The 27,283-nt window shown below is 45.5% G+C and overlaps 1 protein-coding gene and 1 pseudogene across 2 annotated transcripts; one reads left to right on the top strand and one right to left on the bottom strand.

Moving 5' to 3' along the window:
• Positions 1–3,749: 3,749 nt before the first annotated feature.
• Positions 3,750–21,042, bottom strand: LOC147699056 (cystatin-B-like). Its single transcript, XM_086935633.1, has 3 exons — positions 20,877–21,042; positions 12,607–12,708; positions 3,750–4,040 (listed from the first exon to the last, which is right to left on the bottom strand). Exons 1-3 carry the CDS (start codon positions 20,940–20,942, stop codon positions 3,912–3,914), a joined length of 297 nt encoding a protein of 98 aa, XP_086791759.1. The 5' UTR covers positions 20,943–21,042; the 3' UTR covers positions 3,750–3,911.
• LOC147699057 (DNA polymerase alpha subunit B-like) lies at positions 8,930–10,654 on the top strand (annotated as a pseudogene). Its single transcript, XR_015299252.1, has one exon. The product of XR_015299252.1 is annotated as a DNA polymerase alpha subunit B-like (transcript).
• Positions 21,043–27,283: the final 6,241 nt, after the last annotated feature.

The raw sequence follows: 27,283 nt of genomic DNA on the forward strand, positions 1-27,283 counted from the left end.
GGTGTGGGTACAGGGTGCAAAGTCAGATAGGTGCGTCAACAATATAAAAATAAGATATACAGAGAGGGAACGTATACAATCAAGTGAGTCGATAATACAAATAGACCAAGGGGTCAGGTAGGTAGTACAGCGCTGAGTCCTGGGAAATACAGAATAATAGTTCATGTGTATTTAGCCATGAGGATCGCTTTTACTTCTTTCTTAAAAAGTTTGTTGGAGGAGATGAGCCTGGTTTCAGGAGGGAGTGAGTTCCAGATCCTGGGCGCCATTCCTGAGAAGGAGCGTTTATAGGTTTTTACCTTCCGAAATCTTCGAGGCTTCAGCAGAAGATTGTTTGTGCTTCTAGTAGTTCTAGAGCCGCCCGAAATTGTCAGCTTTTGAGAGAGGTAGGCGGGTGAGTTCATGTGTATAGCCTTGTGTGTCATGCAGGCGATTTTCAGATGTATTCTGGCTTCAAAAGGTAACCAGTTCAGGGATTTAAAGTCAGGGGAAATATGCAAGTGTTTTTTTGAACCAGTGATGAGTCTCGCTGCAGCGTTAAGGGACGCTCTTAGGGGTGCCGTTTTGGTTAGGGGGAGCCCGCAGAGGGCGATGCTGCCGTATTCTATGTGCGTGATGACTATAGATTGTACTGCAGTTTGAAAGTCTTTGGCTGGAAGGAAGGGTTTGAGTTTTCTCAAGGTATTGATATGGAAGTTCGCTCCTTTGGTTGCCTTGCTGATGTGCTGCTGCATGTTGAGATTGGCGTCAAGTGTTATGCCTAAAGATTTTGCTGAGTCAACGATGGTAGGTTGTACATTGAGAGCAGTTAGGTGCTTGAGCCAAGTTTGAGCGGTAGAGATTTTTGCGGGCGGTGAGATCAGGAGGAACTCAGTCTTCAACGCATTGAGTTTGAGGTGATTCTCTGCAAGCCAGGATTGGGTGTTTCTGATCGTGGAGTTCAGAAGCATGATGTCCTTGGGGGATTGTATTTTGAGATAAAGTTGGGTGTCGTCGGCATACATGTGAAAGTGAACATTGGATGCTTGTAACAGAGTAGTGAGAGGTTCCATAACTAGGTTGAACAGTGTAGGGGAGAGGGAGGAACCTTGAGGGACGCCTAACGATACAGGTACCGAGGAGGACATCAGGTTGTTGCTTTTGAATCGCTGAGACCGGTTGTGTAGAAAGGAAGTGAACCACTTGAGAACAGTCCCAGATATACCCATTCTTGTGTTTAATAGTTCGAGTAGGTTCTCATGTTTAACTGTGTCGAATGCTGAAGAGAGATCAAGAAGGATGAGGAGGCAGGTATCATTTTGGTCTAGGATTTGGAGGGCGTCGTCAACTATGTGAGCTATAGCAGTTTCGGTACTGTGCCCTGCTCGGAAGCCTGATTGATGAGGGTTGATGAGATCAAAATTATTTATGTGATTAGTCAGTTGTAGCTGTACGCATTTTTCCAACAGTTTAGCGAGCGTGGGAATATTTGTAATAGGACGGTAATTGTTTAGATCAGTGGTATCTGCTGTTGGTTTTTTAGTAATGGTGTGACTTGTCCGACTTTGAGGGCGTTAGGGATGGATCCTTGTTGAAGAGAGCTATTGATGATCTTAGTCCAAAGTGGGAGGAGCGACGGGGTAAAGACTTTTAAAGCGTTAGCAGGAAGGGGGTCAGAGAGGTGATTGGATGGTTTCAGGGTGCTGAGCAGTCTGCCAATTTCTTCTTCGGAGTAGGTGCCAAAGGATGACCATGTAGCATTGTTCTTTGGTTCAGACGGTGCTGTGTGTTGGGGGTTGGAGTAAAGGATAGGTTCTTATGTTGTCGGTTTTTTGGTTAAAGAAAGCAGAGAAGAAAGCAGAGATGTCTTCACAGGAAGGTGTAGCGCCCCTGGTGCTGAGTGTCTGGGGTTGTTCTTTGGATTGTGTTCTGATTAGCTCAAACTGTTTTCTTGGGCGGTTTTTTGCTTGGGCGAGCTGGAGGCTGAAGAAATCTTTGAGCGTTTTATTTTCCTGAAGTAGGCGTTTCTCTGTTTTTTCAGAGTTTTTAGGTGCAGTGCAGAGGGGGCTGATCTCCAGGTGCGCTCTGCCATTCGCATGGCCCGTCTATCTTCATTGAGGCTCCCGTCATACCATGGGTTGGAGATCTTGGACGCAACTCTTTTCAGTTGCATGGGTGCAGCCTCATTGATTGTGGTCATAGCATTGAAATAATGGTCAGTCAGCAGTTGAACGTCCGTAACGCCGGACGGAGGAAGTAAGAGATTGTAGCTGTTAGGCGGTAAGGAGTTTGGGTTGAGTTTCTTCATGTCTCTTTTCCAAACTTTGGGCTTGGAGGGTTGAACTGGGTTAAATTTAACTTTTTCATTGATGAAGGAGACAATATGATGATCTGACCAGTCACAAGGTTGGATTGACTCAAGTTGAATAGAGTCCTCTTTGGAAATGAGGAGGTCAAGGATAGAGCCTCTCACATGGGTCGGGCTATTGCATATTTGGGTGAGATCAAGGGCGTCAAGGAAGTTTTTGAGGCTATTCACCACTGTGTCACAGCAATCATTCCAATGGAGATTGTAGTCGCCAAGGAAAATGTGGGTGTTTTGCCGTCCTGAGTTGGTTGAGATATATAAATTTTATTTACACACATGATTAATTGTCAAGCGCTCTGAGACCAGGGGAAAAAAAAAGACAATATAATCCAAAAGGTGTAAGTTAGGAATTTATGTTCCTACATCTGTGGATCAATGCTTTAACATGTTTCAGTCTAATTTAAAGCCCAACCGGATCAGTGGCCTTCTCTGGGACACTGCATTGTCCACAAGGAAATGGTCTGACTGGTGGTAGTCGCCCCATGCCACTTTTACACAACATTGACCCAATGTTCCTCAACAATTGTTTAAACTTTCATAAGCCTACCAAACACCTCTGCTCGGCTGGACTCCCATTCACCCTCCCCTATGCAGCCCCTGCCCAACATATTTAGAACTGGTGGTCGTGCCTTCTACCTCAATCCTAAAGCCTGGAACTACTAGCCCTTGCACATCAGAGCATCCTACTTGCCTTTTGAGATCCACAAGAAACTGGAGACGTGGCTCTTCACCTAGCCCCGGCTTAGACCATGCAACTTCTGCTTTCAGCACCAGGACACCCTCCTGTGCGAGTTGTGCGCTATACAAATATACAACATAAGGTGGTGAGAGTCCCAAGTCCATCCTAAAAAGAGAATACAGATTTCTCCACTGTTCCATTGTTTGCTACCCATTGCTTTTATGCAATTACTTGTAACATCTATGTAGATACCTATAATGATCAATTGCTAGATTTTACCTCTGCAGTCCAATGGCAGGAATTTCTAACTGAGTGCAGCCCATCAATGAAGCTAGCCCCAGAAAGATACAGATGTCACACCTGTATTAACATTAATTCACCACAGGGGAGGAAAGGATACAGGATCAATTGACAAATACTGTCCTATGGCACAGCCAACCCTTGCAACACAAAGCATGGAAACGCTAAACTCAGCCATACGCTCCAGAGATGTGTACTTGTGTGTTGGGTAGCAACAGATGACACACAGGTGCACACTAGGAGCCTTCGACTCATGGGCAGGTAAGTGGGAGTAATGATCTTAATTTCAGACTATACACCAGGTCTTTGAGAGCTAGCGATAGATGGCAAACAGTGAGCAACCAAAAGGCCACCACAGAAAGCTGGCTTCGTTCAGCAACGACCATCAGCTCGACACAACAGGAAGAACCACGCAAATCAAAATGAAGTCTAAAATGGTTACTTTATCAAAACATGTGCAAAAGTAAATTTGATATACTTGGAATTCATTACACAGAAGCAGCAAAGGCAGAATACATTCTTTCGACAAATCAAGCAACTGTGCTACCCATGATTAAGTGGGCCAGGGGGGCAGGCGCTGCGGGCTCAGAAGTAGCTTATCGAGTCATGCTTGGTTTTTGACGTCTGACAGGAAGAAAGCTCGGCTGGCTTCCCGGTATGTGGAAGGGGCTTATATACACGCAGATGTACATACGACTCACAGCCAACATGGACCTGAAGAACAGAAAAAAAAAAGTTTAGATCAAGTACAGAAAGAGAAAATAAAGATACATTAACTGGTAAATATTGGCCCACTTCCTAACATTTCTAGGTCAATGTATAAAGAATAAAAAAAACACACACGACAGAGCTGGCCAGGCTTGAATTGGGTGCTGGCTTCATGGTGAACAGATGAAAGATGCAGACCTGCTCAGATTTTTCCTGGGACCTGGGTTATGGAAGTGCACGAAAAGCTAATGTTTGAGAGTGCAGAGAAAGGAAGGCCAGGAGACCCATCCTTATTCAAAATGCTCAGTCTTACACTTCCCAAGTCATCTATGCTATGAAGAGACGGATACAAATACTACACCTTATCAATCTATATGAAATTATCAAACGTTGCCTGAGGAAGTACAGCAAACATGCAGCAATAAAGTCTTGAAGTTACACCAATATTCAGGGCCACTGGAACTATGCGACTCTGCAGCCGCAGCCCATTTTGCATAATTAGGGATTTGCGCCACAATCCATAATCTGCTGCACAATATGCAGATTTTAACCATAAAAAACATATATTGTTTCTAGTCCAAATAGATCAAATGTTACTAACGAGGGGATATAGGTCTGAATGCTATGGAAGAAACTTTGCAAATGTTAACTGGTCATCTTTCAGTTGCTTATTTATGTGTTGAACAGTTAAACTGGTACTAATGAGGTGAAATATTGGTCCAGACAGTATTACTATGTGGAAAAAATACAAAATAATGAAGTAATACAGTCCCAAAATGTGATGCCCAATTTGGCTTTTTCCTGCCGCCTAATTTAGTCTGCCCTGCCACATAATTCCAGGGGCCCCGTCTATACTCTGGTGCCCAAGCAGTGGGGCAGGCCACAAGCAGGTGCACACTCACCCATCCACATGCACTCACTCATCCATTCACAGCATTCAGAAATACACATACATTCACCCAAACCCCCCAACATTAATACAAAGTAAATAAAAAAAACACACCTTACTAGGCGGTGACATTGGGTGTCAAGAGGGAAGCCTCTGGTTCCTGGAGGCTTTGGGTGGGGACTGCCAGAAGATCCTGCCACCACCTCTCATTGGCTGACCTGATCATTGGACAGCCAATGAGAGGACCTTCCCTTACTAGTCACAAAGTAGGATGGGGTTAGTGAGACTTGCTGACCGCACCGAACCACAGTGATGGCGTGTAACTTATGGACAGTCTGCCCTGGGCACTTCAGGGCTTAAAGCAGAGGTGCCCAGGTCAGAGTCAGTCTGTGATTAGCACCGTATGGGAAGGGGGTTGGGGGTGGCAGGAGAGTGGGACCTCACAGCACTTGGTCTGTCTGGGGAGGTCATGCTCTCAGGGCAGTGAAATCTTCAGCCAGGTAAAAGTGTGCTTAGGCTGCCAGGCGCGTGCACATTTAGCACATGTACAGCGCCCGACTGCCTGACTGAACATGAAGAGTGTGTCAGGCTGGGTTTTGCTCAGCCCGACAGGCACTCTTCATATTTTTGAAAGTAAACGACAGGCAGAGACTGATATATTCATATAGAACCTATTTAGCACACTGAATGGCATCGCTCTTGCCCAAGTTTATGGCTAGAGATATTTTTTTTTTACCCATCATATGCTGGGAACACAAATGTAACTGATTTTTAGAAATGTATAAATAAGGGACTGACTTATTTTTACAAGGGATTGTGAAAGGATTCTCAATTAGGAGTGGGAACATAACATTCATTTTTTATAATTGTTATTTTTTCAAGTGACAAAAACAAAATAGGGCTTTTTGGCTAAGTAATGGAGTAGTAGGACTAGCAGGGAATCAAACATTAGTGACAATGGGGGAGTTGTGTCATTGTGTGAGAGTTTAAACTTCCTTCCCAATGAGGCGTAAGAGACGCGGCATCAGTAGCACTGTGCAAGGCAGCAGGCCATGAAAATGAGAATTGCACACTCTCGCCATACTAGCACTGGAAGGTCACCAGTTTTGAAAGCAAACAAGAAGTCTATGCAGTGAATTAAGAGATCCCATAAGTAGATAAATTAGGCACAAGAGAAGAGCGGCTACACCGCTGCCCTCTAATACCAGGAAAACCTACAATAGTTTCGGAGTTATCATTGAATGCACACTGAAGGACAATATATCTTTAGACAGATTATTTTTTTCCCCTTGCATATGGTTCTTCATACATTCCTAGCTAACTCTTCACCAGGACTTCATCGGGGCTTGAAATTCACCGAAATTGCAATTTTATATCCTAGTATCGAGTCAATAGTAAAAATACTTCGATTAATTTCTCAGACGGAAGTCTAGTTTTCCTGGCTTAAATATCAAGTATATGCTTGAATGTAGCGTTTTTACTTGGCGTCTAAATATCTGGAACCTTCTGGTGTAGTACCAGACACCAGAGTAGCCTTGCTCCCTAGTAATCCTGCTAAGTGCAACCAGTCCTCTGAAAGTTCCCCCCTCACTAGCTCGTTCCCGGTCCCATTTATTAACTCGACTGCTCCCCATCACCATTTCCCAGCAACAGGGCACAATACACTGACCAGAGTTGCAGATCTGACCAGTGAGTGTATTTTCCAGTATCGGCACCTGCATTATGTTGATGCCCAAGATCTAGATCCCACGGACATGATCAACAAGACTCTTCGTGCAGAGAGGGTCACCAGAGAGGGAGGGGGTACGTGGTTTAGCGCTTCAGTGCTGAACATCCTTTAATATGTTTAACCATGTAGAATTTAGTTTTACTGAAAGATTAAAGTAGTTTCTCCTACATGAAATATGAACACTCCGGTTCAACAAGGTTATTGGGACTGCTGCTGGGTTCTAAGCTCTTACTACCCCGCCCACACTACCTCCGTGAAGCCTTTGTCTGCTCACCCTCGCTACTAAAGTAGCTTTTTCATTTAATTTTTTTTTAAAAGCTTAAAAGCAAATGTAAAAATGGTAAGGTGAAACGTGATTTTTCAAAAGGATTAGTTTTAATGATACATAGTTTTAAAATGACCAACCACTAACTTAATTTCCAACACGGAGTCATTGTAAAATGTCATTAATACAGATGGCTAGTTGTGTAAGATTTTCTCGGAGACTCCATTTATTTTAACATCGTTCCAGTTATTAGTTTAGTTAGTGTCACTTCAGCTCAGGACCCCTCCCACAAGGCTTTAAAAAAAATAAAAAATACATTTTAAAAAGCATCCGTTTGTCAAACGGATGCATTTTTTTTGTAGACACCCCCATTCCGCAGTTTCATGTCAATAGCGGCCTTGCAACTTTCCTTAGACACGGCTCTTCTAAAGAAATGGGGGCGGCATTCATGCACATGAAGGTATGGCATGGGGGCTTTGACAAAAAGATATTTGCGATGGAATAGGTCTCGCATTTGCGAGAGTTTAAGCTATTGGCATTTACAATGCCAATAGCTCAAACTCTGGTAAATGTGAGACCTATTGCATCCCAAAGTTGCGTCCGTCATTGTACCAGCTGCTTGGAAAGTGAAAGCGCGCACGGTGCACTGCAAGGAAAGCACGTTGTGCCTGCAGTAGGGCAAAATGCATTAAAGAAACTAATGCTTACAAGCGAACTAAAACATAATGTGTTGCAACAGAAGTAAAAGGGCCAGTTGCCATGGGAGGTTTCAAATAAAGACATGGAGGGACTAACAAGGCGATTAAGGAATCAGAAGCCAGCATTTACAAAGGACAACACAAGCCAATGAAAAATATGGGCATCTTCAAATTCCTAACTCTACACAGCATGGTTCACAGAGCAGCGCATGCGCTGCTCAGGCTCGACCTAAAAACCACCAGCACAAAGCCTTTTCCTAAAAACACTTCAAGAGCAGGCTAACCAAGCCCCTACATTCATTCCAACAAATATCACACAATGATTTTATGGACCTGGTAAAGGCCAGCAGGCCTTCTGACCCATGTCCACCACAAACCTTCAAGAAAATTCTTCTAACTACCTCTGCTGCCAGACCAGTAAGAAGAATCATCAACAGTTTATAAACTATGGGAATATTTCCAGAAGACCTACTAAAAAGCATATAATCGTCCCTTACTAAAGAAAAGGAACCTGGACCAGCTGAACCCAGACAGCCACAGACCGATTATAAATGGACCTTTCCTGTGCAAACTGATAGAAAGAGCAGCGTTCGCCCAAGAGGTCACAATTCATTGAAGATAGGCTCGTAGGAAGAAAGCGGCACCCCCTCATATAATTTGGAGGCCACCAGTTTCCGACCTGTGCTGTTTGTACCCTCCATCACTACCACCTGGCCCGGGAACAGGGAGAACTCCTTCAGCTCAGACAGGTCTACTGGCACCTGCATGCCTGAAGAGTGTTCCTGGTCCCCCTCCAAGACTACAGACTTGGCATTCAGCTTCCCATTGCTGTCGCAGCCGATCTGTCCCAGCAGCGTGACCGGTTCCTGGGCAGGCATGGATACTGCGGAGAACTCTTCAATGTGGAAATGATCCTTCAAGGTACAGCCGAGGTCCTCAATTTTAGCAGACAAAACTTCCCGGATATCTAGAAGTTTCTGGAACATGAATTTGTAGCTTTTTGTGAGTAACTCCTCATCAGGGCCGAAGAGCTTCACTTTGGCGCTATGGCCACCACTTCCACTCCATGAGGTACCATGTACTGCTCCAAATGAGGTGACCACCTCACCTCGACTTCCACGTGTGCCATACTTCTGAGAGGGGGTAGCACTGGGTGAAAAGCTGGAGGGTGACAACAGCAGATGTGGACTTCGGGCAATAGCAGAGATCCTCTTAGACTGGGGGTTCTCAGGCGTGCTGAGGGTCCGTTTCTGAGAACCTTTTGCTGGGGTACCATAAGAATCCAGTAGATCCTCTTCAGCCACTTCTACTTCTATGAGTTCCTGGATAGAGCAGCAGATGGTTCTGATCGCCTGTGGACCCTACACAACGTCGGACAGCATCACTTTCGACCCCATGATGGATCTTATCGATATTGTGAACCGAGACAAGCCGGATGTTTGTTTTCTGCTCGGACCTTTCTTGGATGCAAGGCATGAGCAAGTTGAGAACTGTCTGCTTACAGTGCCATTTGAGGATGTATTTAATAGGTGCCTCAAGACAATTATCGAAGGGACAAGGAGCGCCGGTTCTCAGTTGGTGGTGGTTCCTTCGTTTAGAGATGTGCACCACGAGTTTGTATATCCACAGCCTCCTTTCAGCTGCTACGATGTCGCCAAAGAGGATAAACAGAGGGTGCATTTTGTTTCTGACCCCTGCACCCTAGATGTCAACGGTGTGGTGTGACGTCTACAGACCTTCTCTTTCACATGGGTGCTGAGGAGATCAGTAGCTCTTCGGGCCCCTCCGACCGTTTCAGCAGAATCCTGAAGCATGTATTGACCCAAAGAAGCTACTATCCATTGTATCCACCTTCCGAGGAGATCAACATAGACTATGAGAGTTTCTACACCCACGCGCAGATGCACGTCACACCCGATGTCTTCATTGTGCCTTCTGAGTTGCGCTATTTCATAAAGGATGTCATTGGCTGTGTGTGCGTGAATCCAGGACGACTGACGAAAGGTCAAGTTGGTGGAACGTATGGGCGGCTCTTTATTAAGAGGGAAGATCCTGGGACAGAGAAGCGGAAAAGCCCCTGTATTTCAGCCCAAGTAGTGAAAATCTGATAAGATTTCCAATTCAGTTGAATAGGACTACCTTACTCCTACTGTTCATGGAATGCCCTTCACTATTCATTATACCTGGAAAGGAAGTCTTGGTCAAACCATTTAAGAAGGGATTTCTGAAAAGAGTTGTCAGTCTCTCAGAACATATGCAAACTGGCAAGAGGGTGTTTTGCTTTTCATTGTAAGACTCAGGAATTCATTAGCAAGGCGCTATCTTCTACAGACCCCATGCCTTCTCAACAGCACTATCCGTATTCTGAATTTTCAGGTTGACCGAGAAAATGTTGAACTTTTCATAGCTCCTCCTACATCCGATCGCCATTTGGTTGTACCTTTGTATCAAAGAAGAAAAAGTAAATCTAGCATGGCATCTTGTAGTGGATGTTTCTATTGACTTTGGAGCAGTGTTGCATATTTTCCACCATTAGTAACAGAGAAGGTCTTGGGAGCTCTTCTTCCATGGTGTTCCCGGTGGATCCTACTTGACATTATTAAGCTTACCTGATGCTAAATTTTGAGGCTTCCTATCTCATTGTCATATCTGCATTTTTCGCAGTTATTTTATATCCTGCAACCAGGGAAACCTATTGCAGTCTAGAAACATACTTTCCCACATTCCAGGCAGTCACAAGGACATTTTATCCATTAGGTAAATTGTGAGGTTTCCATTTATCTTAACAAATGTCAATTTGTGTGGAATACTAATCCTGGCACCATACAGATCATCTACCCAATTACCAATACCCATGATTTTCACTTTTACTTCCACATTACAAGTCAATGTAATTGAGAGAATGATACTGCAAATCTCACAATTCAGAATTAGTCTAAGCTAGGATGCTGTGTGGGACATGTCCAAAGTAGTGGTCCATTTGCAGAGGTCTGATTTTTAGACATGTGAAATGACGTTTTTGTGAATAAAAGTATTTTGATATGTAAAAAAAAAAAAAAAAAAAAAATTCATTGAAGATAATTTCATAATTTGACGACCAAATAGGATTCCGTCCAGAAAGAGGCACAGAATCTGCCCTCACTGCCATCTGGGAGGAGCTTAACACAATTGACAGGAATTGGGTTACTGCACTACTTCTCTTGGACCTCTCAGGTGCCTTTGACACAGTTGACCAGGACTTTACAAGCCGGCATAAAGGAGACTGCTTTAGACTAGATGGCATCCTACCTTCAAAAGAAAACCTATGTTATCCATACCCCCACTTTCTCATCCAAACCGTCCTTCACAAAAGCAGGGGTCCCTCTAGTCTCCATCACCTCACCCATGCTATTCAACATCTACATGAAGTCATTACCAGCGCTGCTCAATGCATTTCACCTCACATGCTATAACTATGCAGACCACTCACAAATACTCCTTAAACTGGACAGTCCCAAAGACATTTAAAACGCTCACATTTTCAGTTGCCTCAGAGCAGTTGATCAGTGGATGACAGAGCCATCTCAAACTGAATGATTCCAAAACGCAAATACTCATGTGTGGCGACTGGAAAAATGATGACCCACTCACCACCTAGTGATCTTGGATCTCTGACTAAATTAGCTAAGGAAGAAAGAAACCTCAAAATTACCACGGACTCTAAGCTATCAGCAAATGCCCAAGTGGACAAACTAGTAAGCTAAAGCTTCATTACTATAATAGCTCTGAGACGCATCTTCCCCCATCTGAGATTTCCACACACGGTCCAGGCTACTATCTCTATAGTTGTGTCTAAACTCGATCACACCAATAACCTCTACCACCGATCTTAAGTATGAAAAGACAACGGATCCAGAACCCTGCTGCCAGTCTACTCTACCATATAAAGCCACACGCCCACTTTTCCACTGCCTTGAAGGCCCTACATTGGTTATTGGTTACCAGAGATCTACATTCAACCTGCTTTGTATCACCCACAAAGTGATAGATGGAACAGGGCTGCTCCTCATGAGGAATAAAAGCGAGGAATAAAATCCCCAAATTCATTCAAAGGAACCTCCGCTCTAGAGTGACACCTCGCCTCAAAATCCCACCATACAAGAATGTTAATGTTAATGGGATTTATATAGCGCTCGGCTGCCCCAGCCAAGGGGCGTCCCGGCGCTGCGAGAGAGGCTGAAGGCAGAAAAGAAGAAAGCATCAGAGGGGAGAAGGGGAGATTACTGAAAGAGGTGGGTTTTGATGGCTTTCCTGAATGCCAGAAGGTCCGCATGCCACGGAAAGGGAAGAAAAAAACCCATAGGTGGCACAACCTTTTGTTCAAGCAGCCAAATTATGGAACTCTTTACCCCCAAATATAAGATACACGGATAACTACCTTATCTTCAGAAGACTACTAAAGAGTTGGCTCATAACCACCACACTCTAATATACAGCATATCCCGTAGGTTTATTCCTTTGTATAAATATGTGTAATAATCATGTTTAGAAATATATAGATACTCATTAATTCTGCTTAACAAATGGACATATTACTTATGGTCATAATATTCTATTTAACATGTATATAGGTCACTGCATAAATAAGTATATTGTTTCATACCTATTCCATCTACAATTGCTTCACTCAGGACTACATAAATCATCAGCAGAGATCTAGACACCATTACATTTGGGGCACTCAGGGCAGAGTCCATGTCCATTACCATGCAAGGGACTATTCAGTCTCAACGGGAGCATAGGGTGCAAGCCAGCAATGGACAGTAATCACGTCTGTTCCAAGATCACTGGCTAACCTGTTTTGATTTGATGTATGAGAGTCATCAGTAAACAGCTGGATGGGTACACCAGATTCCTCAAGAATTAACATGGACATGTGCTCACTGTGGGAATCTCCAATAAAACCAATGTAGTTGAGTGACCTGTCATATAAAACACTGACGTCCACTTACCTTAATGAAGTAATTCATTCCAGCAACAACCTGAGTCTTGTACTCAGTGGCGACAAATTCATTGTAGTTCTCCCCGGAATGCTTTTCCACGTCTGCCTTTAACTAGAGGAGAGAAAAAAAACGTGATACAAAACTTAGAGGAATGAAGCAATGAAGGATGGAATAGAACGATGGTGGAGAACTAAAGGGGGGACATTTGAATGGGATTTATGCAGAGAATCGCAAACTCAGAGGGTCGTTGGCTCTATGGCAGCGCCGTGTACATGCGTGGAAGTGACCAGAATATTTGCGTAGCACCTGGGAGGCTTCCGCCATGGTCTGAACCATTCACAGTGTGTTGAAGGCCGAAGCACACTGTGCTACTTAATTTAGTCTGCATACAGTTTACACCACTCACTTGAAACTCAAGAAACTTTTAAATTGCTAAATTCTAAAGATAAGTACTGCAATTCAAATCACATCGCTCAACATGCATTTACTATTTGACAACTCCTCCCCCCCCCCACCCCAAAAACAAAAAAAACTTTTTTTTTAAAACCACACACAAATGCAATTCATAGTCCATGACCAGTCTCAAAAAAGGTATTATGCCAATGGCTAATTTATTGTGCAAAGGCTGCTATCTTTGCTTCCGACTTTGGAGTGGTCATATTACAACAAATCAAAATTCTTTGAAGTTGCTTAAAGGCAATATAATTTAATAGTTGGGATATCAAACGTACTTCCTGTGAGCAATTTTTAAAACATCCAAGGAGTATGTTCTTGACAGAGTTCCATTCATCACTAAATAAAACAACAACTCTGCCCTGCAAAGTCGGAGGGATGTTCACATAGTGCAAGAGTAATGTCACTTTACCCAGATCTAGCAGGGGACACCGCACACATTTGTCAATATCTAAGTAAGGCAGCACAGCCAAGACCGCAGGGAACAGAAGATGCCGAAAAAGAATGGTACTTAATAGAGACTAGAACTGAAGATCCACTAACGCAGCTGCTGAATTTGTGTTAGAACTCTGCTGAATGAGAGTGACCTGGAGCAGCAAACACAAACAAATCACAAATCACGTCTTAGTATGCAGCCAGTCAAAAAAAATGGTTTTATTTATTGTTGAAGGGAGAGACCACTCAATTTGCTGCTTCTGGCTTAAGAGTCGACCGGTTACAACAAAGCAACATTCTCAAATGATGCTTTAACCCCTTCGATGCGGATGACGAGCTCAGCTTGTCATCAGCCACGGGGGGGTCGTGTGCGGATGACGAGCTGAGCTCGTCATCTAACGCGGCTTTTTGAAAAAAGCAGCGTAGGGCAAAAATATGCGCTGCAGCGATGAGGTTAAGGCAGAATATCCCAATTGTTAGGACCACAAGCATACACTACATTTCCCTGTGTGCAGTCTCTAGAACGTATGTTCAACAGATTTTCTGTCATAACACAACATAACTCTGCGGGATTACAACTTTTTCCAAACAGTGGGATGTACATGCATTCCATCATAAATGTCATTAGGTCGAAGTTTACCAAACAGCTCACCTGTCTGGTTGCTAAAGACGTCTTGGGGACATTATGAAAGTGCACCTAATAATGCATCCCACCCATTGGTTTTACATAATCGGTTTTAATGTGCGTTACGCTGCTAATATTGGACCGTGTATTCGCCCCTGGCCCTTTTAGCAAAATCCCGGAACATCCGTATTATAGCCTATGCTGATGATACTCTGTTTTTAATTCACATTTTTCAACAACCCAGATCAGGATCACCTTAAATTCAGTTACGAACTTAGGGGTCCTTATGGACAATACCCTCTCCTTTGAGTCTCATGCAAAAAAAGTGGCAGGGACCTGTTTTGGCCTTCTACGTGGCCTAAAACCCATCTTGGGTTTTTTCGATGCGCCAATTAATTGTGCAATCAGTGGTGCATTCCCGCCTAGACTATTGTAATGGACTTTCTGGACGTAAATAAAACTGTTACTAAAAGACTCCAACGGGTACAGAATGCTCGCCTTCTTTGCCCTGCCAAAACACTGCTGCACTTCCAATCTTCTTTGTGTTCTCAATTGGCTGCCCATTGAACAGAGAGTCCAGTTTAAGACCCTCTGCACCACCCATAAGATCCTATATGGGCAGGGCCCCCAAATTTTGAAGGGGCTCTGCATACCATATGTTCCATCCCACACCCTGCACTCTGCAGACCAGCATTTGGTCCGCATTCCTGCTACACGCAGGTGCAGAGCAGGGGGGCGCTCTTTCAAGGTGAGGGCCGCTGCCCTTTGGAACTCCATTCCATTTATGGCCCGGAGCACACAGGATCATTGGGCCTTCAGGAAACTGATCAAAACCTGGCTCTTTTCTACCATCTTTTACCTGGTCACATGGTCTGCTAGCACTGGGACACCCAGTTGCTTAAGTAGCCATGCACTATATAATTGTGCTGTACATAACATAACTAACATTTGCTTGTCTTCTATTTGCTGGCTTTGTTTTATGCTGACAAGCAGTCTTTATGCTCCAGGGTGAGAGCCTGTTTATCGCATCACATTTGCGATGAATTGAAAGAGGTCAAAAGTCAGGCTATCTTCCCGGGAGCTTGGTGTTTATTTTCCTTTCTCCAACTCTAAAGGGACAGGATTTATTTGACAGTCTAGGGGGCGAGAAAGGAAAGATTGTTTTCTAATATATAACAAGTGTAAAATATCTATAAAGAACTGTGCAAATATTTCAGAATTAGGAAAGCATTTCTTTAATTCTGAAGCGAGCACAAAATATTTTATACGATCAAAACAAATCAATACACAATATGATCCCATTTCCGCAAATTGTTTGTGGGCTACATAGTTTCATAAACTGCATACCTGTGTAAGTGTAACGTAGTGGTCATTTCAACTGAAAATGTGTTGCCTCAAAGGGCAGTGCACTACCACACTATACATATTCCACTCTATGACACTGCACAAAACTAACTTTTAACCATGTAATACACCAGCATGACTGCTATTCGCCATGGCTAATACACACTGGCAACACCAATTGCTCTTGCATAAGTGATACCTATTGGCTTTGCCAAAGTTAGTTTTACTCTGATTGAGCAGGGAACACAGCACACACTTGTGTTCTGCTTTCCCACTCACAAGTGGCGTTTGTACAAGCGGTCTTATCTCAGGCACTTCACTGAATTGTGCAGAGAAGACAACGGAAGCATCCAAGGCCTAGAACGAGATATGCGGTATTTGTAGAACACCACTAGACTGGCAAACATGTCTGGAGGACACATGAAATGGTAGCTTTGTTAACTTTATCTCTATAAACAAAATGCCAGCAGTATCAAGTAGGCCACCTACGCCTTGCTCAATGTTTAAGCGCATTCTCTACTTGTGTTCACACTGGTTAACACTGCATCATCACGACCTTTGGGGATAAGAGGTTTTGTTTATTAGAGGCAGTGAACAGCGCTTGAGTGAAGGATGCATCATCTTTTGAGAAGCAGAAAAATCGTAGAAGACCAAACATGCTGTACCTACAGCATTAAAGAATGTGGCTGCCCTCGACAACTCTACAGACACCAGTAACCAGCCTTTGGATCCTGTGCTCACTCTAGACACATTTGGCCACCTTGTGCTAATGGTACAAGCTTTTTAGTTCTTTGTAGTTTCAGGAGGGTGACTGCTTCTAGCCACATCCCTTCTGTGCAAGCTAGTAGATCTGAGGGGGGTGGGAGTGTAGTGAACTGAACATAGCTACCAACATGCAATCAGGGTCATTTCTGTCAGTAGCACAGAGTTTGCAGATTCTAAAAAGTGCAAAACTACAAACCTGAGCATAGTTATGTCTACAGGCTGGAAAACTGGTCGGAAGTCCCCCTCATCACCAGGGAATTGCTATGTCTGAAGCACAAAAAGGTGGGACGGGACACCCAAAGCCTACACCTGCACTTAACAGACTTGTCAGAGATCCATAAATAGGCAATGGTGAGGTGGTAACGTCAGATAAAACACTGGCCAAGAACACAGACAAATGAAGGAGCCAAATAACAAGTTTAAAGCAGATCACACATTTCTAAGAACTACAGCACGAGGAAGAAGTTAACAGCAACAGAGCATTTAACTGAGAACCTGGTAAGAAAACGGTAGCGCCGTGAAGTATACTGAATGGAGATGTGACCCCGATTAGACACTACCCCAGGTATGTAACCGTCGCTCTAGGATACACAAAGGCACTTTGCAAAAACGTGAATAAATAGGAGCAGGACAAACACGAACAGAGTTTGCACATCTTGGGGGTGAGGCACCGGACTTCAGCTGCACAATGCCCTTTTATTCAAGGGTGCAGCCCTACTGCATTCCTGTGGTCAAAGGGACAGCGGTTCCCACGAATCAAGAGGGAAGGACTCAGAGGCTGTGAAAGAGCATTGAATGTCTTGTTTTTCCATTTTAAACACAGAGTTTAAAAACTTCTAGGAAGGTGTTCCACCGGCAGCAGTCAAGCATGTTTCACCATCAGCCGGGTCAACTCGAATACAGAACTCAAGTGCCCCTGGGCATCTCGAGTTTGCCCAAAGCCTAGCTGACTTTACTCGTTACACTGTTTAAGGACTAGGAAAGAATGTTCGGTTTATGCCAAGATGGGAATAAACTTCTTTCCTGAATCAGGACCTGCTAGGGCAGTGCTCTGCTTGGCCGTATCCACTTCATAGGCCTTGCATACATGTGTGGTACAGACGGAGAAATAAATAAGACATCTCTATTGTAACTCTGGTCCAGAGAGCAGTGCTGCAACAGATGGCACTTTCTGAAAACAACATTGCCCATACATAAAACTATACAAAAATTGTTGATGCACCCTAATCTACCAATCCCTCTAACTCACTAGTCCATATCCAGACCTGCATATCTGTGGACAAGAACAACAAGTTTTGCTTTTGGGTTTCTACAATTTAGCCCATCAAGGATATGACTTGCACCAGGCAAAAGAGCACTTTAGGTTCAGAGTACAGGAACGGTGTAATTTGGGTGAGCTCTGTCCATTTGTAGGCCTGCTTCACCTATTTCTTGACCCCTGTGGGACCAGGAGACTGGAGTTCTAATCCCCGCTTCCTCAGCTAACCAGATCTGCTTTCCAAAGCTCTTGGACACAAGCTGAACGTCCATATTAGGAGACATTAAAAAGAGTTGCATTTATATTGGGTCACAGGTCTTGAAAACAGGACTGTGGAGCAAAAGAGAAAAGAAAAAAAATATAAGAGTAATAGTTTCAGGTTCTCCTAAGAATGGTGTCGATTTAAGGAGCTACACAGAAAATGTGTCCTGTTTTTCTTAAAAAATAAATAAAATAAAAAAAGCGCAATATAAGATCATACTAAAATAAAAATCTATCTGCTATTGGAAGCAGGGCAAACATCTGCTAGATGTAGAAAGGGAAGAGTTGAGTTAGTGGACGCGGTCATAGCACTGAAAGGCATCACGAGTTGCTGCCCACACCTCTAAACTCAATCCTGAGCATTCTCGCTGCTCTAAACCCTGGCAGAGATCATTCTGAAACTCTGGTGCAAAGTGCCCCAGCCGATCTTCCCAATTTGATGTACTTTTATAAAAAGATATGGCTGTGTGCCTAAAAATATAATCTAGCGTATTTCTATTTTCATATTGCATTGCTTTGAGTTTGTTGTAAGCCTTCTTGGGGACGGTCCAAGAAGATTACAAAGGCCTGAGATAGAAGTTTTGTTAATCGCTCATGCAGGCCAGACTTCTAGACAGGGCCCAGATTTGACCCATATACCACAGACTTGGGGACTGATTACAAATGGGTATGGCTGAATGGAAATAGTGTTTCTAGACTGAATCACATCCCTAAATCTAGATATTATCAGCAATTCTGTCTGGAATGTGGAATTACATGCAGCTTCCGGTTTATTTAATAAAAAAAGATAAAAATAAAATCTATATTGCAGGTCCTTTCCTGCTCCACTATCCACCTGCTCTGGGCGGTTAGAAAATGAAAGATTAGGAGCAGAGAAGGGGGAAGCTGTTGGCAGGCAGGGCAGGTTCCACTAGAATTACTTTCATAGTGGTATGGTTGTGCAGTCCCTCCTTGGAAAGCGCCTCCCTCTTTTTTCTTTTTTTAAACACACACAGGACTGAGTTCCCTCACCTGGTAATCCCAGGTGCAGGACACTAGCGATTGGGCGGGGTAATATCAGGGTCGAATTGAGAACAAAATTAGGCCCGGGCACTAAAAGAAAAAGTGGCCCACGTGTGGATAATGACCTTTCAAGAAACTTTGCTTAGTATTGGGAGTAATTTTGGAAGAAATCTCTAATAAATTAAGGTTTCAAAGCTCATGGGGTCAGTACCATTGGCCAAAACTAGGCACCATTATTCAACTGCGATTCGCCCACAGGTCACTTCACCTAATATTCCCACCAATACATGTCTCTACTTCAGGTGCCAGAATTTGTTAGTCATCTACTAGTCCATTATTCTGTGCTCCCACACACCTAAATATTCCCTCAATATCATGTATTCTATCAGGCCATGAGTCAGTGAGCCATGTGCCTCCTTCATGTCTGTAGGCTTCTGTTCACCCTCAAGGAAATAGGGGGTCTTTTAGTTGTCACTCAGAAGCTTCTCTGCAAGAGAGGTCTTTGGGGTTTGCATACAGCTTCGTACTTAATATCTTTTGTATTGTGGAGAAATGTGGCTCACTGGTTAGAGCAGGCAGACCCTGAAGCAGAAGTCAGACCCGGGACCAGGGTTCAATTCCCGACGCGGCAGGGTCATGAGCTCAAATGTCCACGGACTCGATAATTCTCGCTTCGGTGCCTGACCTAATCATGGGTTCACACTCTGCAACTCTGGGCATTAAGCTTGCTTAATCTCCACAACGGCCCCCCGCGGCGGGATGCCTGGCTTTCACCTTGGGGATGCCCTGTAGGGGCTATCTCACAGGGAAAGGCCAGGAAGGGTTCCCAAGGCAAGCGCCAAGATACCTCCCCGGTGATTCGAGCGCTATATAAGAACATACAAAAAAAAGTAAAAATAAATAAATAAAATTGTGTGTAGAGACTGGATTTGAGTCTGGAAAAGCTGCAGGAATTCATTCCAAATGCCTTTGTTTCTCTCCATCTCTATACCCCTTTCTTACTTGCTGTGTACACCTCTCTTGTTCCTGCTGTCACTTTTTTGCCCCTATCTCTAGTTCTTTCCTTTGATACTCTACTTCTTTTTACTCCCTTAGAGGCTGACATTTGACCCATGTCATTCAATCAGTCTCTCACATGTCCCGTCTGTCTTTTTGTGTCTTTCTCTCTAGATACAAATCCCCCTCTCTCTACCACTCCCCTGTGGGCTTTTTCTTCATTTATTTTTATATATCTCATTCCCATATTTCTCCTGTCATTTTGGATCTCTCCTTGAAGTTTAATTTTATTTCTCCAGCTTGCAAACCTTCCCTTTTTCTCTTGTCCCACTCTCACCTATCAGCCTCTATCACCTCAGGCTGCCCTTTGAATTCCATTGTACTATACCTAATGTTATATTTTCATGAGTCCCCTTAATTGCTTTGCTGCTTAATGTAACGGAAAGTCCTACTGTGCTTGGAGGCAGTGTTTGAACCCAAGCAGAATCCACAAGTAGAAATGCTTTTACCATTCATTTCCTTTGATGAAGGAAATTCCACTGGTGGATTGTAATCTACATCTTGTACCCCCTCCTGGAATGCCAACAACATCTAAACGAAGACCTAGACTGCAGGAAAGAATTAAGACAGTGCATGCGAAGTTGTAACCATCCTTCCTTTTTCCTCATAGACCAGGAAATGTTTGAGTCCCTCTTCGGCTTTCCTCTCCATCATTCACTTTTTATTTGAAGTTTGATATAGCAAAAACACTACCCAAAAGGTATTGAAGTGCTTTACATGGACACATTCATTTTTTTTAGGCACAGGAATAGTAAATGATCTGCCAAAAATCACAGGATGTCGAGCCAACGCCAAGACTCAACCCGGATTCTCAAGTTCCAAAGTCAGCAGCTCTAGCCATTACACCACATACTCTACCCCTATTTTTGTCTCCCTCTTCACTTTCGTTTTTCTTATATCAGATTATTTAATCAATGTCTGCCCTTCTCTCCGCGGAGCTTTTATAGTGTAGAGGGCAGCGCTATCCGGTCTCGATTGCCCCATTCTCTTCAATTGAGGCTCATTTCTGATATTAACCATGCATGAAAACAAGAAACTGTTCAGACACTCAAATTAGAGATCTGTGATGGTCTGTCTCACCTGATCACACAACTCCTGCACCTCGGGGGTGGCAACCTTGACGTCTCCTACTCCACCACACTTCATGATTGACGGCTGCGGAATGTTAGTGTCGAGAGATGCTGAGTCTGTAAGTGATCTGCTGCCAGTGGCAGAGCATCAGGCCATTTAAACTGTAGCTGACAACATAAAGAAAGGACACCAATATCCACTTCCGCAAATACAGCGCACACACGACGGCCATCTTAGAACAGAAAGATGTTTGAGGACCTAATAGAATTTCTTTCCATGAAACACAAAATAATCTTTATGATCAGATCACATTGTAAAAGGCTGCTATGCGGATAGACTAACGCGTTACTATAACTCAAAAAAGAAGTATACACAATTCTACATACCGAAAGTAAATTTTATCATTAAAATAAAAAAACGGTAAAAGTGAAGTATAAATGTATCTTAACATTTAAACTCGGTAGCAAAGTCGCTCTTCTACTGCAGCCGCCGCTTTTAAACACTGCTGAAGTTGGGCTCCGTGGTTGACACGTATCTTTTGTTATTGTTGATTTCCGGTGTTCCAATCGCACGGACTATACCATTAGACAGTAATATGAAATACGAAGTAAGGCCACAGCAGAACTGACGCATCCGCAAAGAAACGAGAAGTTTACAGTACACTGTCCTTTCCGACTTGTTTAAACACATTTGTAACGCTTTGAACAAACTGGGCCTAGTTTTTTTAAGCACTCCCCCCACACCCCCCCCCCGTTGATGATAGTTTGCCCCAGCACGAGTTCGCGTGAGTCATGTGATCACGTGCTGTGTGACTAAGGTGCGGCGAAAGAATGTGCTGTACTGTGTCCAAACTAGTCCGGGGAGCAAAAGGGGTCAATCCGAAATGTTGGGTGTGGATTTTAGGGTTCGAAAAAAGGGGTTCGATAATGCAGACTTATCAAGGAGGTCTGTTGCCGCCGTTCTAATTTTTCTGTCACATTCACTAAGGTTGGAGCCAGCAAATGTAACTCATGCACAAAAGATTATATACAATTATGATTAAGTCTCTTCAAAATTCCAAAAAGTGTTTTTATTTTACCCACGGAAGCATTTCACCCTAAAACCATCAGATTCTACCACATCATTGAAAGGTGTTTATAAAAATAGTTGTTCAGCATGAATTTAAGAGACATTCCAGCCCTGCACCCACACCATGATGACAATGTTATTTATGAACAAAGAAACCTAGATTCTTGATATAGATGGAGCAGAATACAATTATATCAGCCAGGAGAAGTGTGGCTCACTGGTTAGAGCAGGACAGATCCTGAAGCAGAGGTCAGACCCGGGACCAGGGCAGAGGTCAGCAGGGTCTTGAGCTCAAATGTCCACGGACTCGATAATTCTCACTTCGGTGCCTGACCTAATCATGGGTTCACACTCTGCAACTCTGGGCATTAAGCTTGCTTAATCTCCACAACGGCCCCCCGCGGCGGGATACCTGGCTTTCACCATGGGGATGCCCTGTAGGGGCTATCTCACAGGGAAAAGCTAGGACGGGTTCCCAAGGCAAGCGCTTAGAGACCCCTGGGTTATAAGCGCTATATAAATCCAACATACAATACAATACAATACCAGTGGTTCTTGTACATCCTGATTTCACATATATGAAGGTGCTGTGATAATGAGGAAAGAGGAGGTTTGATGAAATTAAATATTTGTCCAGGATAACACTATTTTAGCAAGCTGGGTTGTCTGGAATGATCACAGATGATTTTTCTTGCCATTGTTCACTTTAGCCAATATGTGGGTTTCTTTTTCATTCTCTCTTAGTATTAAAGGTTAAATGTTTTGTCTTCAATTGTTGGTTTACAATGCCACTATGTCATGTTGTTGACAAGGAGTCACATTCAATTTTGGCTTGTTTTGAGTTCGAAGGTCCAAGAGGACTTCAAGCTTAGCCAGACCAAGGCACCTGGCACGAGCATTCAGTGGCTCGCTTACATGGCCATTACATTTTTAGGTCTCGCGACCTATCGATGTGCGCAAGCGCATCGAGCGGAGCGAGAATTCATGTGGCGAAAACAGCTTCAAACCAAAGGGCTTTCAGCCCCGCGGTTTTCATGCTGTTCATGTGAACCACGTGATAACATGCACGCGCATTCAGGGCCAGCCAGCCCAGCACATCAAAGGGCTTCTCCTCCCCTAATTATTCATGGCCGGCTGCAGGCCGGCCATACTTTCAGTTTCCCGGAACGGCTTCTCCTCACCTAATTAGGGGAGGAGAAGCCCTTTGATGTGCTTCACACCAATGCGCCTCAGTCATTCCTCTTCTTTGTATTTGCTTCCAGACTCCGATCTGCTCATGTGCACAAGACGCTTTACACATTACACTCATCTGCCTGAATTGGGAGTTTTAAACAAGCAAAGCTGGTCCTTCTGTACTTGCAGTTTCACTTCTAATGTGTGTTGTTATTTATCATGATTTTTAGCTGAGGTGTATCACGCTCGTTCATGAGTTTGATCTCTTCATACTGTGAAATGTTTTCAAAGTTGTTTTTGATTGTCTTACCGCTGGAGGTCTCCCTGTGCTACATTTAGCCTCTGACACATGCAACGCCACGCAACCATGCAACGCCACGCAACCACGCAACGCCACTCAACCACGCAACGCCACTCAACCACGCAACGCCACTCAACCATGCAACGCCACTCAACCACGCAACGCCACTCAACCACGCAACGCCACTCAACCACGCAACGCCACTCAACCATGCAACTCCACTCAACCATGCAACGCCACTCAACCATGCAACGCCACTAAACCATGCAACGCAACTCACACACACATGCAACGCCACTCACACACACATGCAACGCCACTCACACACACATGCAACGCCACTCACATGCAACGCCACTCACACATGCAACGCCACTCACACATGCAACGCCACTCAACTACGCCACTCAACTACGCCACGCAACGACGCCACGCAACTACGCAACGCCACGGCAACGCCACTCACACATGCAACGCCACTCACACATGCAACGCCACTCAACCACGCAACGCCACTCAACCACGCCACGCAACTACGCAACGCCACGCAACTACGCGACGCCACTCAACTAAGCAACGCCACTCAACTAAGCAACGCCACTCAACTACGCAACGCCACTCACACATGCAACGCCACTCAACCACGCAACGCCACTCAACTACGCAACGCCACTCAACTACGCACACATGCAACGCCACTCACACATGCAACGCCACTCAACTACGCACACATGCAACGCCACTCACACATGCAACGCCACTCAACCACGCAACGCCATGCAACTACGCAACGCCACTCAACTACGCAACGCCACTCAACTACGCAACGCCACTCAACCACGCAACGCCACTCAACTACGCAACGCCACGCAACTACGCAACGCCACGCAACTACACAACGCCACGCAACTACGCAACGCCACTCAACTACGCAACGCCACTCAACTACGCAACGCCACTCAACTACGCAACGCCACTCAACTACGCAACGCCACTCAACCACGCAACGCCACTCAACCACGCAACGCCACTCAACTACGCAACGCCACTCAACTACGCACACATGCAACGCCACTCACACATGCAACGCCACTCACACATGCAACGCCACTCACACATGCAACGCCACTCAACCACGCAATGCCACTCAACTACGCAATGCCACTCAACTACGCACACATGCAACACCACTCACACATGCAACGCCACTCAACCACGCAACGCCATGCAACTACGCAACGCCACTCAACTACGCAACGCCACTCAACTACGCAACGCCACTCAACCACGCAACGCCACTCAACTACGCAACGCCACTCAACTACGCAACGCCACTCAACTATGCAACGCCACTCAACTACGCAACGCCACTCAACTATGCAACGCCACTCAACTATGCAACGCCACTCAACTACGCAACGCCACGCAACTACGCAACGCCACGCAACTACGCAACGCCACGCAACTACGCAACGCCACTCAACTATGCAACGCCACTCAACTACGCAACGCCACTCAACTACGCAACGCCACTCAACTACGCAACGCCACTCAACTACGCAACGCCGCTCAACCACGCAACGCCACTCAACTACGCAACGCCACTCAACTACGCACACATGCAACGCCACTCACACATGCAACGCCACTCAACCACGCAACGCCATGCAACTACGCAACGCCACTCAACTACGCAACGCCACTCAACTACGCAACGCCACTCAACCACGCAACGCCACGCAACTACGCAACGCCACTCAACTATGCAACGCCACTCAACTACGCAATGCCACTCAACTACGCAACGCCACTCAACTACGCAACGCCACGCAACTACGCAACGCCACGCAACTACGCAACGCCACGCAACTACGCAACGCCACGCAACTACGCAACGCCACTCAAATACGCAACGCCACTCAACTACGCAACGCCACTCAACTACGCAACGCCACTCAACTACGCAACGCCACTCACACATGCAACGCCACTCAACCACGCAACGCCATGCAACTATGCAACGCCACTCAACTACGCAACGCCACTCAACTACGCAACGCCACGCAACTACGCAACGCCACTCAACTACGCAACGCCACTCAACTACGCAACGCCACGCAACTACGCAACGCCACGCAACTACGCAACGCCACTCAACTACGCAACGCCACTCAACTACGCAACGCCACTCACACATGCAACGCCACTCACACATGCAACGCCACTCACACATGCAACGCCACTCACACATGCAACGCCACTCACACATGCAACGCCACTCAACTACGCAACGCCACTCAACTACGCAACGCCACTCAACTACGCAACGCCACTCAACTACGCAATGCCACTCAACTACGCAACGCCACTCACACATGCAACGCCACTCAACCACGCAAATCAAGTACGCCACTCAACTACGCCACGCAACTACGCAACGCCACGGCAATGCCACTCACACATGCAACGCCACTCACACATGCAACGCCACTCACACATGCAACGCCACTCAACCACGCAACGCCACTCAACCACGCAACTACACAACGCCACGCAACTACGCAACACCACTCAACTACGCAACGCCACTCAACTACGCAACAGCACTCAACTACGCAACGCCACTCACACATGCAACGCCACTCAACCACGCAACACCACTCAACTACGCAACGCCACTCAACTACGCACACATGCAACGCCACTCACACATGCAACGCCACTCAACTACGCACACATGCAACGCCACTCACACATGCAACGCCACTCAACCACGCAACGCCATGCAACTACGCAACGCCACTCAACTACGCAACGCCACTCAACTATGCAACGCCACTCAACCACGCAACGCCACGCAACTACGCAACGCCACTCAACTACGCAACGCCACTCAACTACGCAACGCCACTCAACTACGCAACGCCACTCAACTACGCAATGCCACGCAACTACGCAACGCCACGCAACTACGCAACGCCACGCAACTACGCAACGCCACTCAACTACGCAACGCCACTCAACTACGCAACGCCACTCAACTACGCAACGCCACTCAACTACGCAACGCCACTCAACCACGCAACGCCACTCAACAACGCAACGCCACTCAACTACGCACACATGCAACGCCACTCACACATGCAACGCCACTCACACATGCAACGCCACTCACACATGCAACGCCACTCAACCACGCAACGCCACTCAACTACGCAACGCCACTCAACTACGTACACATGCAACGCCACTCACACATGCAACGTTACTCAACCACGCAACGCCATGCAACTACGCAACGCCACTCAACTACGCAACGCCCCTCAACTACGCAACGCCACTCAACCACGCAACGCCACGCAACTACGCAACACCACTCAACTACGCAACGCCACTCAACTACGCAACGCCACTCAACTACGCAACGCCACGCAACTACGCAACGCCACGCAACTACGCAACGCCACTCAACTACGCAACACCACTCAACTACGCAACGCCACTCAACTACGCAACGCCACTCAACCACGCAACGCCACGCAACTACGCAACGCCACTCAACTATGCAACGCCACTCAACTGCGCAATGCCACTCAACTACGCAACGCCACTCAACTACGCAACGCCACGCAACTACGCAACGCCACGCAACTACGCAACGCCACGCAACTACGCAACGCCACGCAACTACGCAACGCCACTCAACTACGCAACGCCACTCAACTACGCAACGCCACTCACACATGCAACGCCACTCAACCACGCAACGCCATGCAACTACGCAACGCCACTCAACTACGCAACGCCACTCAACTACGCAACGCCACGCAACTACGCAACGCCACTCAACTACGCAACGCCACTCAACTACGCA

Source organism: Lissotriton vulgaris, chromosome 8 (assembly GCF_964263255.1).
Source record: "Lissotriton vulgaris chromosome 8, aLisVul1.2, whole genome shotgun sequence".
NCBI classification, from domain to species: Eukaryota; Metazoa; Chordata; class Amphibia; order Caudata; family Salamandridae; genus Lissotriton; species Lissotriton vulgaris.